Source organism: Myxocyprinus asiaticus, chromosome 15 (genome assembly GCF_019703515.2).
Source record: "Myxocyprinus asiaticus isolate MX2 ecotype Aquarium Trade chromosome 15, UBuf_Myxa_2, whole genome shotgun sequence".
NCBI lineage: Eukaryota > Metazoa > Chordata > Actinopteri > Cypriniformes > Catostomidae > Myxocyprinus > Myxocyprinus asiaticus.
This window is the reverse complement of record NC_059358.1, coordinates 41,192,379-41,216,458: the sequence shown is the minus strand read 5'-3', so window position 1 is coordinate 41,216,458 and position 24,080 is coordinate 41,192,379. Positions and strand designations below refer to the sequence as shown.

Below are 24,080 nucleotides of genomic sequence, written 5' to 3'. Positions count from 1 at the left end.
TGACTAAGGCCCTTCTCCCCCGATCGCTCAGTTTGGCCAGGCGGCCAGCTCTAGGAAGAGTCCTGGTGGTTCCAAACTTCTTCCATTTACGGATGATGGAGGCCACTGTGCTCATTGGGAACTTCAATGCTGCAGAAATTCCCAGACCTGTGCCTCGATACAGTCCTGTCTCGGAGGTCTACAGACAACTCCTTGGGCTTCATGGCTTGGTTTGTGCTCTGACATGAACTGTTAACTGTGGGACCTTATATAGACAGGTGTGTGTCTTTCCAAATCATGTCCAATCAACTGAATTTACCACAGGTGGACTCCAATCAAGTTGTAGAAACATCTCAAGGATGATCAGTGGAAACGGGATGCATCTGAGCTCAATTTTGAGTGTCATGGCAAAGGCTGTAAATACTTATGTACATGTGATTTTATTTTTGATTTATTTTTAATACATTTGCAAAGATTTCAAACAAACTTCTTTCACATTGTCATAATGGGGTATTGTTTGTAGAATTGTTAGGAAAATAACGAATTTAATCCATTTTGGAATAAGGCTGTAACATAACAAAATGTGCAAAAATTGAAGCGCTGTGAATACTTTCCGGATGCATTGTATTACCCACACCTTTGAAACAGCTCTTTGATGGCTTGGTTCTGCTTTGGCAGAACTCAGAACCCCTCCCATAATTACCATTTACTGGTTATTTCTCTTTGTTCATTGTCCTGTAGGCTCATGCCCTCTCAAACAAAGAGTATGAAAGCTGCTATCATCTTTTAAAGCTTTGTGGCTTAATTCATCATGCCAATTTGAATCTGTTTATTTGAGAAGTAATGTCAGAAATGTGCAGAGCTTTTCTTTATTTTTTATATTTGAGCCTTGTCAAATCATGGCAAACTTTTGCTGCATCATCTAATTGTTTGTGATTAACATTTTTTATTGATTCATACAGTAAACAAAGAAAAGCAAAACATATATACACAGAATCAACATTTACCCCCACTATTACCCCTCCCAATCCCCAACCTCACCCTGACCCTCAACAAACATTCCTGTGGTCACACATGAGTATACACACACACACACACACACACACACACACACACACAAATTAATAATAAATAAATAAAATAAAAAATAAAAATATCTATCTATCTATCTATCTATCTATCTATCTATCTATATACACTATATTGCCAAAAGTATTCGCTCATCTGCCTTTAGACGCATATGAACTTAAGTGACATCCCATTCTTAATCCATAGGGTTTAATATGATGTCGGCCCACCCTTTGCAGCTATAACAGCTTCAACTCTTCTGGGAAGGCTTTCCACAAGGTTTAAGAGTGTGTTTATGGGAATTTTTGACCATTCTTCCAGAAGCGCATTTGTGAGGTCAGACACTGATGTTGGACGAGAAGGCCTGGCTCGCAGTCTTCGCTCTAATTCATCCCAAAGGTGCTCTATCGGGTTGAGGTCAGGACTCTGTGCAGGCCAGAGTCCTGACCTCGCTCATCCATGTCTTTATGGACCTTGCTTTGTGCACTGGTGCGCAGTCATGTTGGAACAGGAAGGGGCCATCCCCAAACTGTTCCCACAAGGTTGGGAGCATGGAATTGTCCAAAAACTCTTGGTATGCTGAAGCATTCAGAGTTCCTTTCACTGGAACTAACGGGCCAAGCCCAGCTCCTGAAAAACAACCCCACACCATAATCCCCCCTCCACAAAACTTCACAGTTGGCACAATGCAGTCAGACAAGTACCGTTCTCCTGGCAACCGCCAAACCCAGACTGGTCCATCAGATTGCCAGATGGAGAAACGTGATTCGTCACTCCAGAGAACGCGTCTCCACTGCTCTAGAGTCCAGTGGCGGCGTGCTTTACACCACTGCATCCGACGCTTTGCCTTGCACTTGGTGATGTATGGCTTGGATGCAGCTGCTCGGCCATGGAAACCCATTCCATGAAGCTCTCCACGCACTGTTCTTGAGCTAATCTGAAGGCCACATGAACTTTGGAGGTCTGTAGCGATTGACTCTGCAGAAAGTTGGCGACCTCTGCGCACTATGCGCCTCAGCATCCGCTGACCCCGCGCTGTCATTTTACGTGGCCTACCACTTCGTGGCTGAGTTGCTGTCATTCCCAATCGCTTCCACTTTGTTATAATACCACTGACAGTTGACTGTGGAATATTTAGTAGCGAGGAAATTTCACGACTGGACTTGTTGCACAGGTGGCATCCTATCACAGTACCACGCTGGAATTCACTGAGCTCCTGAGAGCGGCCCATTCTTTCACAAATGTTTGTAGAAGCAGTCTGCATGCCTAGGTGCTTCATTTTATACACCTGTGGCCATGGAAGTGATTGGAACACCTGAATTCAATTATTTGGATGGGTGAGCGAATACTTTTGGCAATATAGTGTATATATATATATATATATATATATATATATATATATATATATTTATCTTACTTACGAAGATATACTTTGATCTTAACACACCACCAAAAAACATGGGTTGTGTCTCCATCTTCTGATTGGCATCGCCAGCAGGTGGGTGTGTCTTTAAGACCAAGCCTATACAATCTATTGGAGGTCCAATAGAATCAGTGTAAAATCTTGAATTGCATAAAGCGTACCCTTGCATCTCTAGATGTAGACTTGATGTTTTTTAGAATCCTAGCCCACACTCCCTCCAATACCAAATTTAAATCTTTCTCCCATAATCAATTGATAAAAGTTTTAGCTCCGTCCCCCAGACTCTGAATTAGCAGGGAGTAATACACTAATGCCTCATGACCTTTTCCAAAAGCAGTAATCACCACTCTCAGAGTATCTGTCGCTTTAGGGGGGTGTATGCTACTCCCAAAAATAGTACAGAGCAGGTAGCGCAGCTTTAAATACCTGAAGAACTGAGATCTGGGAATCCCAAAATGTTGAACCAAATTTTCAAAGGATCTCAACACTCCACTCTCATATAGGTCACCGAATGTATTAACCTCCCTTACAATCCACTCTGACCAGTAGAAAGGGGACTTTTGGGTTCAGCCATATGCTCGAAGCAACATTTAATTGATGTTAGAATTGAACACTCTGGACACTTTTGTCCATACCGAGTGCAAATGCGAGATAACAGGGTGTAACTTAACTTCTCCAATTAGTTTGATAGAGAGGCTTTGCAATGCCGAAATAGAGGCAAGAACTTCCTGTTCAATACAAAACCAGGGAGGGGCTCTCTCAGGTGGAAGTGACCAATGAGCCATATGTCTGAGACCGAATGCATAATAATAAAACAAAATCTTGGGTAGGCCTAGCCCACCTTTGTCAATTGGCCTATGGAACTTACTGAAATGTAATCTGGGATGTTTACCATTCCAAATGAAGGACTTCGCTATGCTATCAAATTGCTTGAAATAAGATAGGGGGACATCTATAGGGAGAGATTATAGATGGACTATAGACTATAGCAGGTACTTGAATTTTGGAATACAATTCATTTTAATAACATTAACCTTCCCAATCATAGATTAATGTAATGAAGCCCACATGCCCACATCACTCAAAAACCTTTTTATTAAAGGTTCAAAATTAGCTCTAACTAAATCAAACAAATTTGCTGGGAATAAAATACCCAAATACTTAATGCCCTGTTTGGGCCACTGGAAGGCGCCCGGCTGAAAAGCCCTTACCGGGCAGTACACTGTCAGAGCCAAAGCTTTGGATTTAGACCAATTACCTCTGTATCCTGAGAACTTAGAAAAGAATTCATAATTCTATGGAGGAAAGGCATAGATCTAGTATGGTCAGAGACGAATAATAAAATATAATCTGCGTTAAGCAAAAGCTTATGCACCACACCTCCTGCCATCACCCCTGGAAAACCATCCTCCTTTCTTATCGCGGCTGCTAATGGTTCCAGGGCAAGACAAAACAATAATGGGGAAAGAGTAAAATAATGTGAAATTAATCCATTAATTTGTACCGCCACTACCGGGTGTCTATAAAGTAACTTAATCCAACCAATAAAAGTATTCCCGAACCCATACATTTCCAAAATCTTAAAAAGCTAATCCCATTCTACCATATCAAACGCCTTTTCTGCGTCAAGTGAGATGGCAGCGACAGGAGTCTGATCATTCGCCACTGACCACATAATATTGATGAAACGCTTAATGTTATCAGAAGAGCTGTGGCCCTGAATAAACCCCACCTGATCTATATGTATAAGAGGTGTCATAACTTAATCGGTTAGCCAAAGTTTTTGACAATATTTTAATGTCTAGCTGGATCAGGGAAATTGGACGGTAACTCTTACACTCGCTTGGATCTTTGTCCTTTTTAAGAGTCAGACTGATCCGGGCATGTGTCATGGTTGGAGGAAGCTTTCCATTCTTTAATGATTACATATAAACTTCTAACAAATGTGGAGCCAATTCTGTAGCATAAGATCTAAATAACTCAGCGGCAAAGCCATCTGGCCCTTAATTACCTCTCCAAGCTCCTCCAAGTTTATCTCAGAATCAAGATAATTTTTTTGCTCAGCTGTCAGTTTAGGAAGTTCAAATGGTTCCACGAAGTTTCTAATATCCTCATCAGTAGACAAACACATGGAACTATAGAGATCAAGATAGAATTCTTTAAAAGCATTATTAATATCAATGGCTGAGGTAGATATTTCACCATCAGCAGATTTCACGAAGGGAATGGTGAAAAAGACACTCTCTGTTTAATATATATAGCTAGAAGTTTCCCTGCTTTGTCCTCTGACTCAAAGTATGTCTGTCTTGCCCTGAATAGCCAAAACTCCACCTTCCATGACAAAATAGTATTATATCTGTATTTCAATCGGGTCAGTTCTCTGAGGCCAAATCATAAACATTGATTTCAGCCTTTAACATTTGTTGGAATTCAGGATTTTGCAACAGAGATACATTAAAGCGGCAACTATATGATTTCCTTTTCTCCATATGTGGCAACACCTCTAAACTCACAAGGGCATGATCTAAGACTAAAATGTTTCCAATTAAGCAATCAACAACAGATGAAATGAGGGACTTAGTTATATATATATATATAAAAAAAATATATTCTAGATTAAATCTTATGGACTGATGAAAAAATTTTATAGTCCCTACCAAATGGGTTAAAAATCTCCAAATATCTGTAAGACCAAGATTTTTACACATCCTGTGAAGCGTCAATGTTGCTCTTGAGGGCTTGCACACTTCTGCTTCACTATGATCAAGGACTGAGTCCATAAAAAGATTAAAGCCTCCTCCCAATATTATATCATGAGGGGTGCCAGCGGCTTGCAACATCCCTTCAAGATCTATAAAAAAGCCCTGATCATCAAAGTTAGGTGGATATATATTAGCCAAAATAAGACTTTGCCCCTGAATTTCTGCTAAAACAATAATGACTCTTCCTAATTTATCTTTAATCTGTTTGAGACATTTGAATTGTAGATGCTTACTTATCAGTGTAATGACTCCCCTGCTCTTACTTGAGCCAGCATTAAAGAAAATATATCCACCCCATATCTTCCCAAATTTTTCAGCTTCCTGCAGGGAAAGATGCATTTCTTGAAGAAACACTATATCATATTTCTTACGCTTAAGAAGAGAAATAACCTTCCTTCTTTTTATGGGGTGCCCCAACCCATTCACATTCCACATGGAGAGAGACACTCCACTCATATTAACATTTGACATTTTGACATATTAGAAAAATAGATTGTGTGTCAAAAACAAAATTATAAAGACCACATTCCAACATTAGTGCAACAATCGAACCCCGAACTTCCCCCAGAACCAAACACACAGAAAAAAGAAAAACGTGCGCATTAATCCCATGCACAACAGCACCAAATGGCGTCCATACTTTAAACTCAAACAGTCCATGTACGCCTACAAGAGCCCCCGCGACAACTTTGCCATCGGATTGCTCAAGTCCGGTGTTTCTATACAAATTTTGTGAGACAGAATTACACAACAAAAAATAATCTATAAAACAAACTCCAGCCAATAGGCGAATAAACACAAAGAACATGTAGATTCATCCACATAACTGTCCCAAAGGTGTGTTACTCCACAAAACAAACTCCAGCCGCTAGGCGGAACCAGCAAAAAAAAAAAAAAAAAGGCGCTCAGTTTCCTCGGACAATCAACAGAGTGTTTAGTGAACTGGCCCATTCGGCTGCTACATGAGTGCAGCAAGTGTTACTCCACAAAACAAACACCAGCCGCTAGGCGGAACCAGCACAAAAAGAAACAAAAAAGGCGCTCACTTTCCTCAAACAGTCAAGTGAATGTTCAGTGAGTCGGTCCACTCGGCTGCAACGTGAGTACCACAAAATAACTTACTCCATTGACTTTATGAAGGACATTGCTTGCTGGGGACATGTGAATGTTTTACGGCCATCCTTAGCATCTATTCTCAATTTGGCCGGGAACATCACTGCAAAACCGACCTTCCATTGATGTAAGAGTTTCTTGCATTCCTAGAATCGATCACGTTTCTCTCTTGTCGAATTTGCAAAGTCTGGGAACAAGAATGCTGTGGTTCTTCCAAAAAAGCCTTCCTTTACTCCTCACCTCACACAACAAAAGATCTTTATCGGATGATCTCAGAAATTTGGCCAGAATTGATCGGGACCTGTCTCCCTCAGTGGATCGCTGAGCCGAATCCCTGTGAGCTATGTCAAGCAGATTCGGAAAGAGCCCGTTCAGGAATTTCACCATATCCTGACCTTCTTCGGCCTCAGGAATTCTGACGTTTTGGACGTTATTCTGCCGGCTACGGTTCTCTATGTCCTCCAACTTCTCCCAGACACACTCCAAATCCACCTTGGTCACTAGCGGATTAGCAGATAATTCCCTCTATGATGACTCCAGATAATCAATCCTTTTCTCGACATCCCCCACTCTTGTAACCACCTCAGTGAATTTCATCAAGATCCTCCAAGTCAGCAACGACCTTTGTCATCATTGCCGACATGTTCAACATTTCTCGCCGAATTTCCCTAATTTCTCCGACCAAATCGACTCCCAGGCTCGGGGCCTGCTCAGGGGTGTCAGCTTGAGCACATAAGTGTCTTCAGAGCCCGAGGATTTTGAATTCTTATTTGAGGTTGATCTCATTTGCTCAAGCCCTCTTGAATCTCAAAGCATTGGGTGCTAATTAAACTTGCTTGTTTACGATGGGACGTTTTCAATGTCAGTGTGTTGATTCGAATGGTGTCATGTTTACAAGAGTTTGCATAAACTGTCACAAAGTTACATTTTTCCCCCAACATCATAAGAACAAAATATGAAATTAGCCTATATTTTGCATTAGGAAAAAGACAACAGTGAAATGTAATAAGTTCAATCAGGTATACCATAGTAGTAGTCATTGTTGTACTGAATTTAATTTATGCTAATTGTAGTACAACAAAGTATTGTTCCTGGACAGAATGAATTTTATTATGATATTACAGTAATGTGAATGACATTTTTTCGCATTGAGTAATGACATTTTGGGTGGAAATTGTCAGGAAAATAATGCCACACTTCACAAAATATTACTAGTTATATTTTAGTGTGATAAAATTGTTTACTTGCCTCATCTGTGTAATGTTATATCTAATATTACAACTTTGCCATCATGACAACGTAACGGCGGTAAACCCTGTGATCTGGTAAACACTGTAACACTGGCAAGTACCTGATTTTATCACACTATAATCGTGTTCACTCATATAATATTGACGTCTTGTTGCTATGCTTTTGAAACTCTGTGTTTTTAGTTTATTGACTGGCCCCAATCACAAAAGATTTTTGCTTCTTTTTCTTTAATAAATGAGTTGAAATATTTGTTGTGGTAATCAATACTAATAGCCTATCTGTCTATCTATCATCTGCATAAAGTACTCTGTCTATCTATCCATCTATCCATCCATCCGTCCGTCCGTCCATCCAATAATAATTTTTCTTATTTTTATGAATTAAATTGACTTGAATTGAACCTAAACATTCCTTTGAGCTTCCACTTTAAAATGTTATGCTTGAAGTAGGTGTATAATGTAACATCTATTTTAGGATTTGCATTAGGCCCAGTGTGAGTCTCTGCATATGCATTTACAATCTGAAACAGAAAGAGGTCATTAGGTCATTTGGATGTCAGTTACTAGAGCAGGTACTAGAGACCCTTGAATACAAATGCTGTATGTCTACTCTGTGCCTCATTTAGCACCAAGTGACAACTGGCTGTTTTGAGTGTTGGACACTGTGAGTATAAGCAGTACAGGAAATTGAAAGACTGCACGATAAGGAATACTTGGCCTCAGCTGTTTTATTAGGTTGGAGTTGGTTCAACACAAACACATTTGGGGCAAGTTTTCTGAGAGTTGCCAATGATGTTTACTACCACAAGATCATTTGACAAGCAGCAGAACCAAATAAGAGTTTTGCCTTACATAAGTCAGTTTTGGATTCATCAAAACTATCTCTTAAGATCAAATCTGATTATATTTGTTGTATTCTGACTAAATCAAGCGGCTTGATAAATCGGATGAATTGAGGCTCATAAATTGCTCAGGATAGTTGCCAATGAAGCCAGTTCTTGTGGTGTCATCAGCTGATCACGTTGTCTTGACATTATTTTCCTGCAGCTCCAAATGAATTAGTCATATGACAGCAAGCAAAATGTGTAATTCCAGGGATACATGCACCAGCCGATCAATTGCCAATGAGATGAATAGGAACACCTTTTGGATAGCTCTGTCCAGGTATTATAGACCTCATTGATTCCACCCATATATGGCTCCTGATCAACTGAGAACAGGAGATCCAGTTTCCTCCAGGGTGTGAACAGGTGCTGGAGGTTAGAGGTGATATAGGGGCTTCTGGTGGGAGAGACCACAGTGGTGTCAACACTTTCTCACTGGGGAAAGCTGAAACTCTGTCCCCAACTCCAGGGTCAGCATAGTAACCAGCCACGAGCTGACAGCCTGATTGTTTTAAAGTCTGAATATATGTATCCCATCCAAATTTGCATTCGTCAACTACGCACTACAATATACAGTACTTCACTGGTGATCACAGCCCCTAACCACATCCTCCACAGTTTTGCGTTAAGAGTTAATATGTGTTATTAATAAAAAATACTATATCCTTTCTTATATGCTAAAATTAGAACTTTCCTGACCCATGACTTATAAAAGATACATCTCCACAGTATTAGCACGTTTTAGCACAATGTGTGGACTTTTCAGACAGACCCTTACCCACCGTAGGCAAATTTTCCAACTTATATCAATGTTAAATTAGCCTAGATATATTACACATACTGCTGCAGTTTCGAGGTGAAATGTTCAGTGTGGTGCGAAAAGCAAGTTAAATGTTTTCCCAAACAGGTGAGGTTTTTAAAGTTAATGCTCTATTGAGTTATAAATCATCAAATCCTACCTCCCTACCCTTAATCTTAAACCTTAACCTAACCGATAGTGTCATAAAAAGCAAATGTGAGATGAAAAACACAACTTCTGGACTCATCCACCGGTCCTTTACATAACAAGTGCAATGCTCTGTCAGTTGATCCCACATGATCCCCATGGTTATGTACTAGCATTGTTAGCATTGTGTGAGGAACAGCATGAACAACTGCTAATCTGCCATTTTACTTGTGATTTGTGTGAAAGTGAAGACAAGTCATGGTTTTTGATCATTTCACAGGGAAACTGAAGTGTTACGTACAACGAGCCATGTAAAAATCATTTAGCAAAAATCTAGGTACAGTAAAGTGATTCTGAGACCAGTTTGCTTTTGCATGTATGCATTAGCATCTAGCTAAATTCATTACTTTAACACTATGTCATAACTAGGTGATATGCAACAATTTTCTAGTGACAAGCAAATTATACGTCCACACTAAATACAAACCTGCTGCTCAACATGACACAATTTCAGCCAGTCAGAAGTTATTTGATGTTTAATGTACAGTTATGAGGAGTGGGATTTAAGACCAATGAGATTTTACAGTGGGCGGGGCTACTCAGTGAGATACTTTAGAAATGATCGCTCATTACGGCTCGTCAAGTAGTCCTTAATAGCACAATTTGTGAATTGGGATGCAGTCATTGACTTCATATGATTCAGTGTTTTGAGGTCATTTCATATCTTAACATCTGAAACTCAATACATTTGTGAATGCAGTTTGTGTATTTGAACCATGAATCACTCCTGAGCTTCAGTATTTTTGACATATCTATTATTATTTTTCCTGTACTTTGAGGAAGACTAACACAATATCTATGTGTGATTTTCAAACGCTTGCAAATAAGGGGTACGACAGCTGTATAGTATGTATAATGTATAGTGTATACTTTAGAGAGGCTGCAACCATAATAGTAGGGGTGTGTTCTGTGTGCTCACATTGATTTGCATACTAGAACATTTTTCAAATCATATACAACATAGTTCAAACAGCAAATCTAAGGAGAATCTAGTTTAGATTTGCTCAAAAGTTGTGCTGAATATTAATCACAGACAAAAATCTGATACACTTTGTTCTAGTTTAGATCCATGTAACAAAGACGAGGCATTTGGTGTGACAAATACTCATGTGGCACTAATCTGTTTTACACAACTGCCAGTAATATCTCATACCATTTAGTTTTTTGATCTCCCCAGAATTTGCATCATTAAAAGATTTGCATCTGCGAGGCCTGATGGTGACTTAGATGAAGTCATGTGAAGGTTTGAATTCAATTTAATCTAGGTATGTTCAAGTCAAGTCCACCTGGTGGAGTCTCTCTTTTGCCATGGACACATGCAAAACTGACCTCTAGAGCATGTCGACATTTGTCAGCTGTCTAAAGGGGGAAGGCACATGTTGCTGAACTTTACAGCGGGCAGAGAGCCAACTCATAATGTCTATTCTGGGAAAACCGGGCACACATACAATGAGCTGAAATTATCCAAATGGAGAACTATATTCTTGACTAAATCAGATTAGATGACCTCTTATTCGTGCTTTCATGTCTCTCTAGTAGAGTTTTCCGTGTGAGTTCTAAGCACCTATGATGATTCACATAAGAATTATTCATAAACAAATCAGTGCAATTGAGCAAACTAATATGATAAGTGAATCATTTCTGCTCAGTGAAAAAAAAGCAGAAATTTCACTTCCTTGGAAATCTTACTGAAGATTTACTGTATGTTTATTAATTTCCAGAGCTGAATCTGGAAGTGTCTTCAGGTGGTGAAGTGTTTCATAGGGTAAGGGTCACCATATGACTCTGGCTGTTAGCTGCAGTTTGTTAACTACATTACTCTTGATCGCTTGGCCTATAGTTACCCTGTGTTTGTACAAATAAGTTACTTTTTACAGAAAATCTTCATGTCTGTCATATGTAAACTTTTGGTATAATATGTCCCAAGACATTTCCTGTTTCCCGTGAGTGACTCATTTTAAATGTATTTCTTTATTTTTATTTTATTTTCGTCCATACACCTGGACACATGTCTTGTGGAGATTAGAAATCCATACCATTTTGTGTTGTTACGAAGTGAGTCAACCCTTCATTTTGTATTCAGAATTGTTTTTGTAAGCTTGGTCAGAACCTGTCATGCTGAAAACGGGCTCTCCTGGGTGTGTTGGCCAGGAAATAAATGAAGAGAAAAGAAAAGAATGAAGATATATAAATTAGGGATAACGTGCAGTCAGCCGGTTGTTATCGAAAAATAATCCCGAAAGGGTGATTAGGACTGACGGCTGACTGTACATTATCCCGCTTATTACATGGCTAACCAAATTAAAAAAAAATACCTGAACATAAAATATTGATTTGCCTTGAAATTATGTAATTATTTGAGAAGTAATAAAGTGCTGAACAGCTGAAATCAACTTCCAGTTTGCGTCAATTCTGTTGGTGTTTATTTTGTAAATAATGTCTGTCTGACTGCTCATTATGCATCTTATTACAAGATTACTTGCCAAATAAATAAATGCACATGAAACATTGATCTGAGATTTCATTATTTTATTAGCTTACTTGTAGAGATTGCACAGTGATCCGAGAAGCAGGAATGATGGCTCGCAGTACCCAGATGTCTGATATGTGGATGTACGATTGTTACTGAGCAATATCAGACCGCTAGATGGCACCATTGACTAATCAGAATAGAGTATTCCAGAGAGCTGTGTAATAAAATTGTATAATATAATCATAAACTGCTATGTAGAAATATTATCATTTATTTATGAGAAAGAAAGAGATAGAAAGAAAAAGAAAGAAGATATATAGAATAGTATAATATACTACTTGTTTTTATATAAATATAATCATTTCAGAAAGAAAGATGATCTACAGTATATATTTAATAGCATACTATAAAAATACTACTAGTATATATACATAATACTAATCTAAATAATCTAAAAGAAAGAAAGAAAGAAGGAAAGAAAGAAAGTGATACTTACTATTGCTTCATTTAAGGAGACTCAATGTCAAACAGCTTTTTTATAGTGCAAGAGTCCAAGTTATTAAAATTATTTAGTATTATTGTATAGTATATATTACAAGTAATAATGTATGTGTAAAAAGACTAAAACTAAAAATGTATGTACAATTAAAATATTAACAAAATTAAAAGGGAAAGTTGAAAAATGAAAATTAACTAATAACTTTAACATTTGTAACAATTGTTGCCATTACAACACAGCTCAATAACTTTTTACTTTAAACAGTGCATATAATAATGAACGATGGAATATATGAATTGAGGTAAGATGTCTGTGCACTCAATCAATCGGGTTGTTCTTGGTTAAGAGTGGTGAGATGTCCCACACAGCTGGCCAGAAGTTATTTTCATGGTGCTGGAGTGCCGTGAAAGAGGATATTTGACTTTCCCGGAACTGACACACTGTCTGTTTCCATAGTGATTAAAATAAAAACATTTGTCAACGGTCTGTTTGAGGATTGAGATGGTGAGTATAAATTTGCCTACCACTTTTTCCTACCAGATACACTACCAGAAAATTGGTCATTGCAATGGGCATTAAAAAATATCGACTCATTTTTTTTTCCAGAAAAAGGCATCATAGACAATCAGTGGAACTCGACCCGTCTCACTTTCTGCTCATCTGTCTGTGTCTGTCTGTAGCTTTCTCTCCCTCTCATATCACACACACCAGGGTCTTGGTTCCTTTGAAAGGTTAGCAGCAAAGCACAGTTCTTTATTTAGTGGACTCTCTCATAGGAAACTAAAATTCAGCAGCTATATTGAGATATACAGAGCCCAAAATGAATTCTTCCTTGGTTCTTTCAGACTGTTGCATCATGCCACTGTACTACCAACAGTGCTTGTAAAAAGTGCTTGCTGTAATGCTATTGTGTTTGCAGGATTTTAACTTCTTTTCCTCTGCAAATGACTCTTTTTACAAAATAAAGATGGATTTTATTGTCAAAGATGTGCATCATCAACCAGTTACTAAATCAGTACACTTAACATTAGCAAAACATTTACATTCTCTGCTAGCTTATTTTTGGTTCTTATAATATGAACTAAACATTAATGTTCACATTTTTGTTCTGGTGTATTCTTGGTTCTGCACACTGTTAAAGAAGTGTATCACATTTAGATCAGTGATTTAAATTAGCCTCGGGTCAATATAAACTAAACAATAACCTTTATGTTTTCTGCTAGCTTTTTCTTGGTTCTAGTGTCTATAATAACTATGACAATATTTCTTCAAGCCTTGTCACTTTCACTATGTTCTGTCTTGCTCTAGAGCATCAGGTTTGAGTCATCAGTTATATGTAATTCATGTTCATATCTTCTGTGTCATGCCAGTAAATTTATCTCTTATCAAAATGAGTCACTGTTACTCCTGTTTGCACATAGAATGTGGTTGAAAAACCAAACGTAAAAAGCATTCCTGAAATTTAAAGATTTATGAGGAATTATTTGAGGAATTCAAGTGCCTGTAGGGCAGAAGGTGTGTGCTGTCACACAATATGAAGTATGTAAACCCTACTTGCCTAAGGTGGGTGTTAATAACTGTATCTTTCATCTATTGTATGACATACATAAAGGGTGTCTCCTTTTTGTAAAACCAGGTTTGCATTGACCAATCTACTCTCTCCTCTGGTAAGTCTGGGGGGGGAGGTGGGGGGGAGGGGGTTGTAACATGTGCTGGGCACTGCTGTGGGTGGTTCCTAATAGACATTGCTGTACATATGCCTCAGTGTGACAAAGGTGTGCTGAATGGACACTTCTTTGTACCATTTTTAGAGTCCTATTTTTTACTTCCAGTACTTTTGGTCATTGTGTTTGCAAGTGTCTTCTACAATCCAGTCACACAAGTTTAGAGTCTGCCGACTGGGCTATTTGATTCTAACAGTTTCTTCCTTGCTTGTGTGAGGTGGGAGGAGCTGCCTGGATCACAGTACTTGCTCTCTTTCTCCCTATTACACACACCCCCTCTCATTGCAGCTCTGCCAGTCCGGACTGTGTTCACTTCCAAGGAAGGCTCTGTACAGAAGGGAACAGTTTTCCATCTCTAAGTTTTTCCTTTGCCTCTGAGAAAGTTTAGGTAGAAAGAAGAAGCTCTCTTGATGAGGAGGGAATTCAGCTAAACAACAGCGGACAAGCACAATATAGCAGGTTGTATTTATTTTTAGCTTCCTTCTTGATTAAATTGGTAGCACGTGGCAGCAGGCTCTGCCTCAGGACCCTAAAGAGTGAGGTCATCCAGTGATTTGTTCTTCTTTGGAGTAGCTGTTCCTGTTTACTCAGACGCTGTGAGACTCACTAAGGGAGCACAATGGTTGCTGGAATGGTAATGCCCCTTAATAACCTGAAGGCCATCTATGAGCATCTTTTTCGGGATGGCGTCATGGTGGCCAAGAAAGACAAGCGGCCCCAGACCAAGCATCCCGAGATTCCTGGTGTGGATAACCTGCAGGTAATTAGAGCCATGGGATCACTGAAGTCCAGGGGATATGTGAAGGAAACCTTTGCATGGAGGCACTTCTACTGGTACCTTACTAACACAGGAATTGTTTACTTGCGTGATTACCTGCATTTGCCGGCGGAGATAGTGCCGACTCCGCTACAGAGAGTGCGACGCCCAGCTGAAACTCTGGCCATCGGCCACAGGGCGGCACGGGTACAAGCTATTGAGGGTCCAACTTCTTATGTCCCCAAGCCAGGCAGGAGTGCAGAAAACCAAAAGGCTTTGTTGGATCGGCAGGGGTACCGCCGCAAAACGATGAGCACTGATGAGTCAGAAATGATTGAATCCAGTGAGAGAATGGCAAAATTTAGAGGTCGTCCAATGGCTAGCAGTCAGATCAAACCCAACGAATCATGTGAATCAAAAGACCAGCCCATGTTTTCAGATACATGTGGTTACACCAAAGAAATGGAATTGATTGTTAGGAGGAAGGTTGCTATGGATACAATTTCTCAAATGCCTCCTGTTAAAACCTACCATGCTAAGCCAATTAAACAGGAAAAGATGATGGAAATGGAACTCAGGGATTGCACTACGACAGCACTGGTTCAGAAAACACAAAAGGTTAACATCAGCTTGGATATGCAAACTATTTCATCAACAGTGGGGGCAATAGCCGTGGAATCTCCCATACTGTATGTCCCTAATGAAGCAGTTAAAGACAAGCCCAAGGAAGAAGTGTATATTAAGGTCTCTCATGAAACCACATCTACAGTCATTGCTGATAAAAAAACAGCTAAGGATGCTCTTCATCCTACTCCCTCAAAACCAAAGGTAGTAAAAATACATAAAACCGCAATGAACAAGGAAAAGGCCATGGAAGATGTGTATATCAAAGTCTCTCAGGAAACAACATCCGCAGTAATAGGTGGTGGCAGAATGGCTAAGGATGCTTCTCAGCCAACTCCCTCAAAACCAAAAGTAGAGAAACCAACAAAAATCACAATGACCAAGGAAAATGTCACAGAAGATGTGTGTATCAAAGTTACTCAGGAAAAAACATCCACAGTTACTGGCGAAATGGCTAAAGATGCTCCTCATCCTACTCCCTCAAAACTAAAAGTAGTGAAACCACCAAAAATCACAGTGAATGAGGAAAATGCCACAGAAAATGTGTGTATCAAGGTTTCTCAGGAAACAACATTCACAGTAACTGGTGAAACGGCTAAGGATGCTGCTCATCCTACTCCCTCTAAACCGAAGGTGGAGAAAACACAGAAAATCCTTGTGACTAAAAATGTGCAGGATGTGCCAGATTTTTTATCAACAATGGCAGAATCCTCTGTGTCATCTGTACCAACTGAAGCAGTCAAAGAAAAGGCCATAGAAGATGTGTGTATAAAGGTCTCTCAAGAAACCACATCCACAGTAACAGATGATAGCAAAAAGACAAAGGATGTTACTCGTATTTTGCCCTCAAAACCAAAGGTAGAGAAAACACCAAAAACAACAATGGCCAATGAAAAGGCCATAGAACATGTATGTTTCAGGGTCTCTCAGGAAACCACATCCACAGTAACAGGTGATAGTAAAACAGCTAAGGATGCTCCTCATCCTACTTCTTCAAAACCGAAGGTGGAGAAAACACAGAAGGGCCTTGTGACAAAAAATGTGCATGAAATGCCAACAGTTTCATCAACAATGGAGACAATTGCAGTGTTTTCTGGCTCAAATGAATCTGTCAAAGAAAAGCATAATGAAGATGTGTTTATCAAGGTTTCTCAGGAAACAACATCCGCAGTAACAGGTGATAGCAAAACAGATACAAAAGGTCCTCCTCCTACTCCAACAAAATCAAACTTGGGGAGAAAACAAGAAAACACAACAACCAAAAGTGTATATGAACATCCAATCAAAAATGAAAAAGCAGCCATTTCAATGGAGACCTCCACTGCACCAAAACATGTGTCTACTCTTCATGCAGCTGAGCCAAATACTTCCATTAACACTCAGATGTCTCTTGAATCATCGGTGCTGCCTCTGTCTATGAAAAATAATTTGGCAAGACACATTGCTGAGAAGAAATCAGAGGTTAATGTGCCACAACAGACTCCTCATGCCATTTCTGCTGCTGAGGTCAAGGCAGAGGTTAAAGGTCACAAGCCTGAGCCGACCCTTGTATCACAATCCCCATCTACAGGTCCTGATGCAAAGATAAACAAAGATGACACTGTTAAGACTTCAGAAGTATTTGCAAAAACTGTAATGAAATTGGAGTTTGCAACAGCGACACCCAAACTGGTAGATTCTGTTCAACAAAAACCATCATCAGCAAAACCGACTGAAAAACCTGTTGCAGAGTCTAAAGCAGAAAAGGACATATATATGGAAGATGCCTCAAAGCCTTTAAAAGGAAAGAAGAAAAATAAATCTGCAAACAAAACTCCTGGTTCAAAACAAGTTCCACCATCTGTGGTTGAGACAAAAGCAGCAGAGGTAAAGACGGCTGAACAGGATGCCTCCAAGGTTGACCTCTTTAAGGTCAAATCCCCCAAGCAAGCTGCAACACAATATTCTGCAAAGACATCCCCTGAAGGAATGCACACTGCAGAAAGCATGCAGCCAACAGCTGTAAAGAGTGAGGCCCTCGCACACAAAGGGGAGGTGGAGCTTGCTCAGCCTTTGGCTGAAAAACGGGAGGTTCCGCAAGGAAAAACATCCTCCTCACAGAGACAGTGGAAAGCACCAGCAGCCTCAGCGTCAGGAGCAGCAGCCTCAGCCCAGTCCAGCCCCCTCCCTGAGCAGGGGGATCCTCCCAGCGTTGCACAACACACAGGCACTCCCAACACACAGCAGAGTAAAGAGAGGCAGAGAGGGCTCTCGGATAGCAAGGCCACAGTGCAGCCTGTCATCACTGGCCCTCTTCCCACTGAAGAGATCACTTGCGACGTGCAAAAGCAGCCAACCGACGACGCCATGAGGAAGAAGATTGTTGTGGTGGAGGAAGTGGTTGAAGTGCAACAGATCGGCAGTCCTGTTGCGGGCCAACCTGTTGCATCCCCACTGCCAGAGGTTGCAGGAGATGATTTGGACTACGATGTCTTGGAGGAATTGGCCATAGAGCGTGGCCTCCTGCAGGGTAGTGTCGAAGAGACAAGTTGGGATCATTCGCTACAAGAGCCAGAGGACAAGACCTTCCCCAACTTTATTGAAGGTACAAGAGCTTTACAGTTCCATCTCAATCTCCTTCTCTTGTGTGCTTTAGATGTCAGTAGTACTACATAAGTGACCATCTGTGTTTGCTGTGTGGGAGGTTCAAGGTGACTGCTGTGGTGTCAGAATAGCTGCACTGGGCATGCTTGAGAGGCATGTAACTTTGTATGCACCTTATTAGAGTGAACAGTACCTGAGCTCTATATTTATTGACTTAAAAATCAACAAGTAGTTGGCAGTAGTTATATATATATGCTCTGCTTTGTAGCATATTCAAATTATATTGTGGTGGTTTCAGTTCACATTAGCTAGTAAAAAGACATGAGCTGTATAAACACCTATGGAATTTTTTGCAAAACCTGTTTAGTCTATGCATTAATGCACATCTGAAATATTAACTTTTTCTCTATCAAATTGGTTTTTGGAGGGAAAAATATGCAGGTTGCCTTGTTTGTTACTGTTTCTTTCTACAAGCATTTGTGAAATTAACTCCTTACAGTGAATCACACCAGATCCACACCCATAACATATAATTATGTGTGCAAGGTTTCACAACCATCCTTTTTTATTCAACATAATGTGACTGCCAAGCTTGTGATTTTGGGGTTTTATTTGTCTTAAAGGAGAATACCAAACTGGTGGTAATAGGCAGTTAAGCAACTCTTTGTTTCTGACAGGACAACACAGTTTGGAGTCAGTTCTCCCCTCCCTGCTTCCAGACATAACCTAATACTACAGTAATTCTGTTCTCTATATAGAAAAACAAAACAAAAGTTTGTGCAGTTCTCTATTTTATACATATTCAGTTGAAGATAAGTGACAAAAAAAAAAAAAAAGCTGTCATAGTAGTTTATAAATGTATGAACCCAAAAGTTAAAGGGTGCATGTAATTTTGTTAAAGGGTGCATGTTTTTTATTTTTTTTTATTTATTTAAACCATTTTCTCCTACCCAAGTCTAATATGCAGAGACAACTGTAAGTAAGCCATTTGTGGGTTGTATTTCTCCAAAATGTGTTAAAACCGTGGCTCTTTTGGTGCTATCTTTGGTGCTCTGTTTGTTTGAGCATCCCAACCAGCCAGAGACAGCAACATTGGTTCAACCAATGGTTTGAGTTTGAAGCAGGACTTTCTGTTTGACCAATAAATGGGAGACATGAAATGTGTTCAGGAAATCTGTTGGAATAATCATTATTTTTACAGTTTTGTTTGATGATGCTTGTGCCACAGAAATGTAAATACTGTTAGCTGTAAATGTTGATTAGCAATCATTGCATTAGCATTTTGTGTATCAGAGCAACCGGATATTGAATCTGCCTTCGAAGCCTGACAGGCGAAGTAGTGAAACATTTGGCCTAGTCATGAGAGGCATGCAGGTTTTAAGAATGCCAGGAAGTAGTCAGATTTGGCACATCGTAGTGGGTGTGTTTAGTAGGTGTCTAACATGGGAAAGATCCTAAGACAACTAGCCTTTTGTTTTATTATTTTGATTTGTCAGTTCATCATGTGAGGTGTTTTGGTAAGTCACAATTCCCATATTCCAACCAAACACTATATTTAAACAAGAAGCATCATTTATACTTTATTATGCTCAGATGTTAGATCAATAGCCAACTACCACAACACACACACTCAAGTCAGATGTGCTTGAGAGTTGCATGCATCGTAATTTTCTGCTGCCCCCTACTGTATCTTCAAAGACCTGTCTATATGACAAGAGCCTCTGCCTCTGTAACACCTTCAGCTGAAACATTTCAACAGGGGCTCAACAGATTATTTATGGAGACTGGAACCTATTCACATCTCTAATGCCCTGAATGCAATAATTTCATAATTGTTTAGTTTGAGATGTTTAGTAGCAATGTACTCAGTTCAAGCAACAATGCATTGTTTCAGTGGGCTGTTTTTGTGTTCTCCTCCTTCATAAATTCCTGCATGTTTGTGATGTTGTGACAGAGCCTCTCTGATGTTCTCAATGCCACATGATTGTTGGGCAGTATGCGAGTCATCCAGTGTCGAACTCAGTGACGCCAAATGAGTGACCTTTATGAAATCTTGTCTGACTCATTCTATCAATGGCTGGTTTTATGACTTCAAAGAAATGAGCAAACAAATTAGTTTGGTTTCTGTAGTTTTATGTTACTGTATATTTCTAAATATATGAAGAGACACTTTTTGTATTGGTAATTCAGCTTTTAATGGTAAAAAAATGTCTGATTGTTGGATGTGTATTGAGTTACTTTTAGGAGGCATGAAGAGTTGAGCTATTCTAACACCTGGGAGGGTTATGGGCATGTAGCAGTGACTAGGGGTGTGGAATTTGATTCATCCCAGTGACTCCAGTCTTTTGAATCTGTTCAACAAAAACACTTGTTCATATTCATTAACTGATTCGCTCAGTGACCATTTCTGCAGATTACATCTTTATGTCAGATAAATGTTTTATGTTATGAGCAGAGACTATTTAACAGAGATGGGTCACTTCTATTAAAATGAAAGGGAGAAATTGGAAGGCCCAACAGTCAAAGGGTGTACAAAAGGATGTCCTGCCTTACAGGTAAAAGAGTCAGTCACCTTGTAGATGCAGACATTGCCTGTCAATCAATTCGAGAATGCACATTAGCTTGAAAATTTTTCTCACAAGCCGAGAAAATAGCAGTTTTTAGATGGTAAAGAAACACAATTTATTATACCAGTGTTGTCAGATTTTGAAATATGTTCTTTGATCATAATCTTGACCAACTGTTTTGGAGATTTCGTTCTTTCACCATTCAAGTGGTTTTGAGCTGCACTTGTATGCCGCTTGTTTATATTGAAAAATAGCTGCACAGGAGCATTCCAAAGATGGCCGCTGAGTGGACAGACTTGCTAAAAAGACTTTGTTATGAGTGAGTCATTGAATCATTGACTAAACTGATTCCTTTAAAAACACGACTGAAACATTCATGACCGAAACAATGGAAAAAGGATTAGTTCACCTAAAATATCCGTTCAAAAACACTTTGTTCAAGAACAAAACACCACTAGCTGTAGCCATCAGCTAACATTGACCATGTTTACATGCATTATCATGCTTGATAGTGCTTGATAAGCTGACAAAGTGTAAGGTGAGGGTAAATGTTTGAAGCAAGAAATGATCGACACAGGTAGATTTCTGCCCATTACAAAGACGTCAAAACAGAGAATTACCCAATGATTTCAAATCTCATGTAAACCTGGTTTTCTTGCATTGCCTGATTTTTATTATGAGCTGATTTTTGGTAGTTATCAGCATAATGGTGTGCACGTAAACAAACATTGATCATATGCTGTCTCAAACAGATTATAAAGCACTGAAAATACATGAATTCTTTTTACAATAGTGAATAATATGTAAGGGATAATGTAACCCCGATTAACGTATAACCCCGATAGGTGATAAGGAACCCAATGCAAAGCACTTTGACTTTTTTTTTGTAATTAACATTTTTATTGATTCTTATGTACAGGTGCATCTCAATAAATTAGAATGTCGTGGAAAAGTTCATTTATTTCAGTAATTCAACTCAAATTGTGAAACTTGTGTATTACATAAATTCAATGCACACAGACTGAAGTAGTTTAAGTCTTTGGTTCTTTTAATTGTGATGATTTTGGCTCACATTTAACAAAAACCCACCAATTCACTATCTCAAAAAATTAGAATATGGTGACATGCCAATCAGCTAATCAACTCAAAACACCTGCAAAGGTTTCCTGAGCCTTCAAAATGGTCTCTCAGTTTGGTTCACTAGGCTACACAATCATGGGGAAGACTGCTGATCTGACAGTTGTCCAGAAGACAATCATTGACACCCTTCACAAGGAGGGTAAGCCACAAACATTCATTGCCAAAGAAGCTGGCTGTTCACAGAGTGCTGTATCCAAGCATGTTAACAGAAAGTTGAGTGGAAGGAAAAAGTGTGGAAGAAAAAGATGCACAACCAACCGAGAGAACTGCAGCCTTATGACTGTCAAGCAAAATCGATTCAAGAATTTGGGTGAACTTCACAAGGAATGGACTGAGGCTGGGGTCAAGGTATCAAGAGCCACCACACACAGACATGTCAAGGAATTTGGCTACAGTTGTCGTATTCCTCTTGTTAAGCCGCTCCTGAACCACAGACAACGTCAGAGGCGTCTTACCTGGGCTAAGGAGAAGAAGAACTGGACTGTTGCCCAGTGGTCCAAAGTCCTCTTTTCAGATGAGAGCAAGTTTTGTATTTCATTTGGAAACCAAGGTCCTAGAGTCTGGAGGAAGGGTGGAGAAGCTCATAGCCCAAGTTGCTTGAAGTCCAGTGTTAAGTTTCCACAGTCTGTGATGATTTGGGGTGCAATGTCATCTGCTGGTGTTGGTCCATTGTGTTTTTTGAAAACCAAAGTCACTGCACCCGTTTACCAAGAACTTTTGGAGCACTTCATGCTTCCTTCTGCTGACCAGCTTTTTAAAGATGCTGATTTCATTTTCCAGCAGGTTTGGCACCTGCCCACACTGCCAAAAGCACCAAAAGTTGGTTAAATGACCATGGTGTTGGTGTGCTTGACTGGCCAGCAAACTCACCAGACCTGAACCCCATAGAGAATCTGTGGGGTATTGTCAAGAGGAAAATGAGAAACAAGAGACCAAAAAATGCAGATGAGCTGAAGGCCACTGTCAAAGAAACCTGGGCTTCCATACCACCTCAGCAGTGCCACAAACTGATCACCTCCATGCGACGCCGAATTGAGGCAGTAATTAAAGCAAAAGGAGCCCCTACCAAGTATTGAGTACATATACAGTAAATGAACATACTTTCCAGAAGGCCAACAATTCACTAAAAATGTTTTTTTTATTGGTCTTATGATGTATTCTAATTTTTTGAGATAGTGAATTGGTGGGTTTTTGTTAAATGTGAGCCAAAATCATCACAGTTAAAAGAACCAAAGACTTAAACTACTTCAGTCTGTGTGCACTGAATTTATTTAATACACAAGTTTCACAATTTGAGTTGAATTACTGAAATAAATTAACTTTTCCATGACATTCTAATTTATTGAGATGCACCTGTATATGACAGTAGAAAAAACTCAACACATATATAAAGAATCAGCATTTTACATTTAAACCCTACTAATACAATCCCACCCTGACCCCTAACGAACACCCCTGTGGTCCCACATAACACACACACACAATCCCAAAAAAAAAAAAAAAAAAGCAAAAAAATAAATAAATAAAATATGTATATATACAGATATACATACATACATACATACATACACATCCACATACATAAAATAATAATATATATATATATATATATATATATATATATATATATATATACACATACATACACAAATAAAAAATAAAATAATAATAAACATACATGATTAAACTAAACTACACTCTCCACATCCCCTCCCCAAGAGTCCCCCCAAAAAATGAAATATTTGCCCCATTTTTTAGCAAATAAGTCCCTAAACCCCAGCCTTCTACTTACCGCTTCTTCAAATGCAGCTACCCTCCCCATTTCCACACACCACTCCGAAAAAGAGGGTGCTCCACTTGACTTCCAACCCCTTAAAATTACTTGCCTACCAATCATGAGACTGGTCATAACCCAATTTTTTATGTGATTATCCCCTAAATGCATGACCGCCCCATTACCCAAAATACTGAGTCTGGGACAGAGCAAAACTTGAGTGTTCAAAACATCACACAAATACCTCTGAACCCTCAACCAAAACTCCTGGATCCTAACACACCCCCAAAAGACATGGGTAGTGTCTCCAACTTCTGCCTGGCCTCACCAGCAAGTGGGTGTGTCTTTAAGATCAAGCCTATATAATCTAGAGGGGGTCCAATAAAGTCTATGTAAAATCTTAAATTGCATAAGGCGAACCCTTGCATCTCTAGATACAGACTTGACATTTTTA

The 24,080-nt window shown here is 39.3% G+C and overlaps 2 protein-coding genes across 3 annotated transcripts in view; both read left to right on the top strand.

Moving 5' to 3' along the window:
• The window catches only part of LOC127452612 (plectin-like), a 214,622-nt gene that overhangs the window by 90,826 nt on the left and 99,716 nt on the right, over positions 1 to 24,080 (top strand). The window contains exon 1 of one of the 2 annotated variants that reach the window (XM_051718222.1): positions 17,419 to 18,146. The exons of the other annotated variant lie outside the window; for it this stretch is intronic. Within the exon in view, the coding sequence (XP_051574182.1) occupies positions 17,531 to 18,146 (616 nt within the window). The 5' untranslated portion in view covers positions 17,419 to 17,530. Of the gene's footprint in view, positions 1 to 17,418; positions 18,147 to 24,080 lie in introns of those variants that run through there. 2 annotated transcript variants of the gene reach the window in all.
• Positions 14,801 to 17,526, top strand: LOC127453354 (uncharacterized). Its single transcript, XM_051719686.1, has 2 exons — positions 14,801 to 17,381; positions 17,474 to 17,526. The coding sequence occupies exons 1-2, from the start codon at positions 14,801 to 14,803 to the stop codon at positions 17,524 to 17,526; spliced, it is 2,634 nt and encodes an 877-aa protein (XP_051575646.1).

What these genes read in the sequence shown, in the direction of transcription:
- LOC127453354 (XM_051719686.1), top strand. Translation starts at nt 14,801, where the DNA reads ATGGTTGCTGGAATGGTAATGCCCCTTAATAACCTGAAGGCCATCTAT. An exon ending in ATCTGCAAACAAAACTCCTG is followed by an intron (nt 17,382 to 17,473) that starts GTTCAAAACAAG and finishes GACCTCTTTAAG; the next exon opens with GTCAAATCCCCCAAGCAAGC.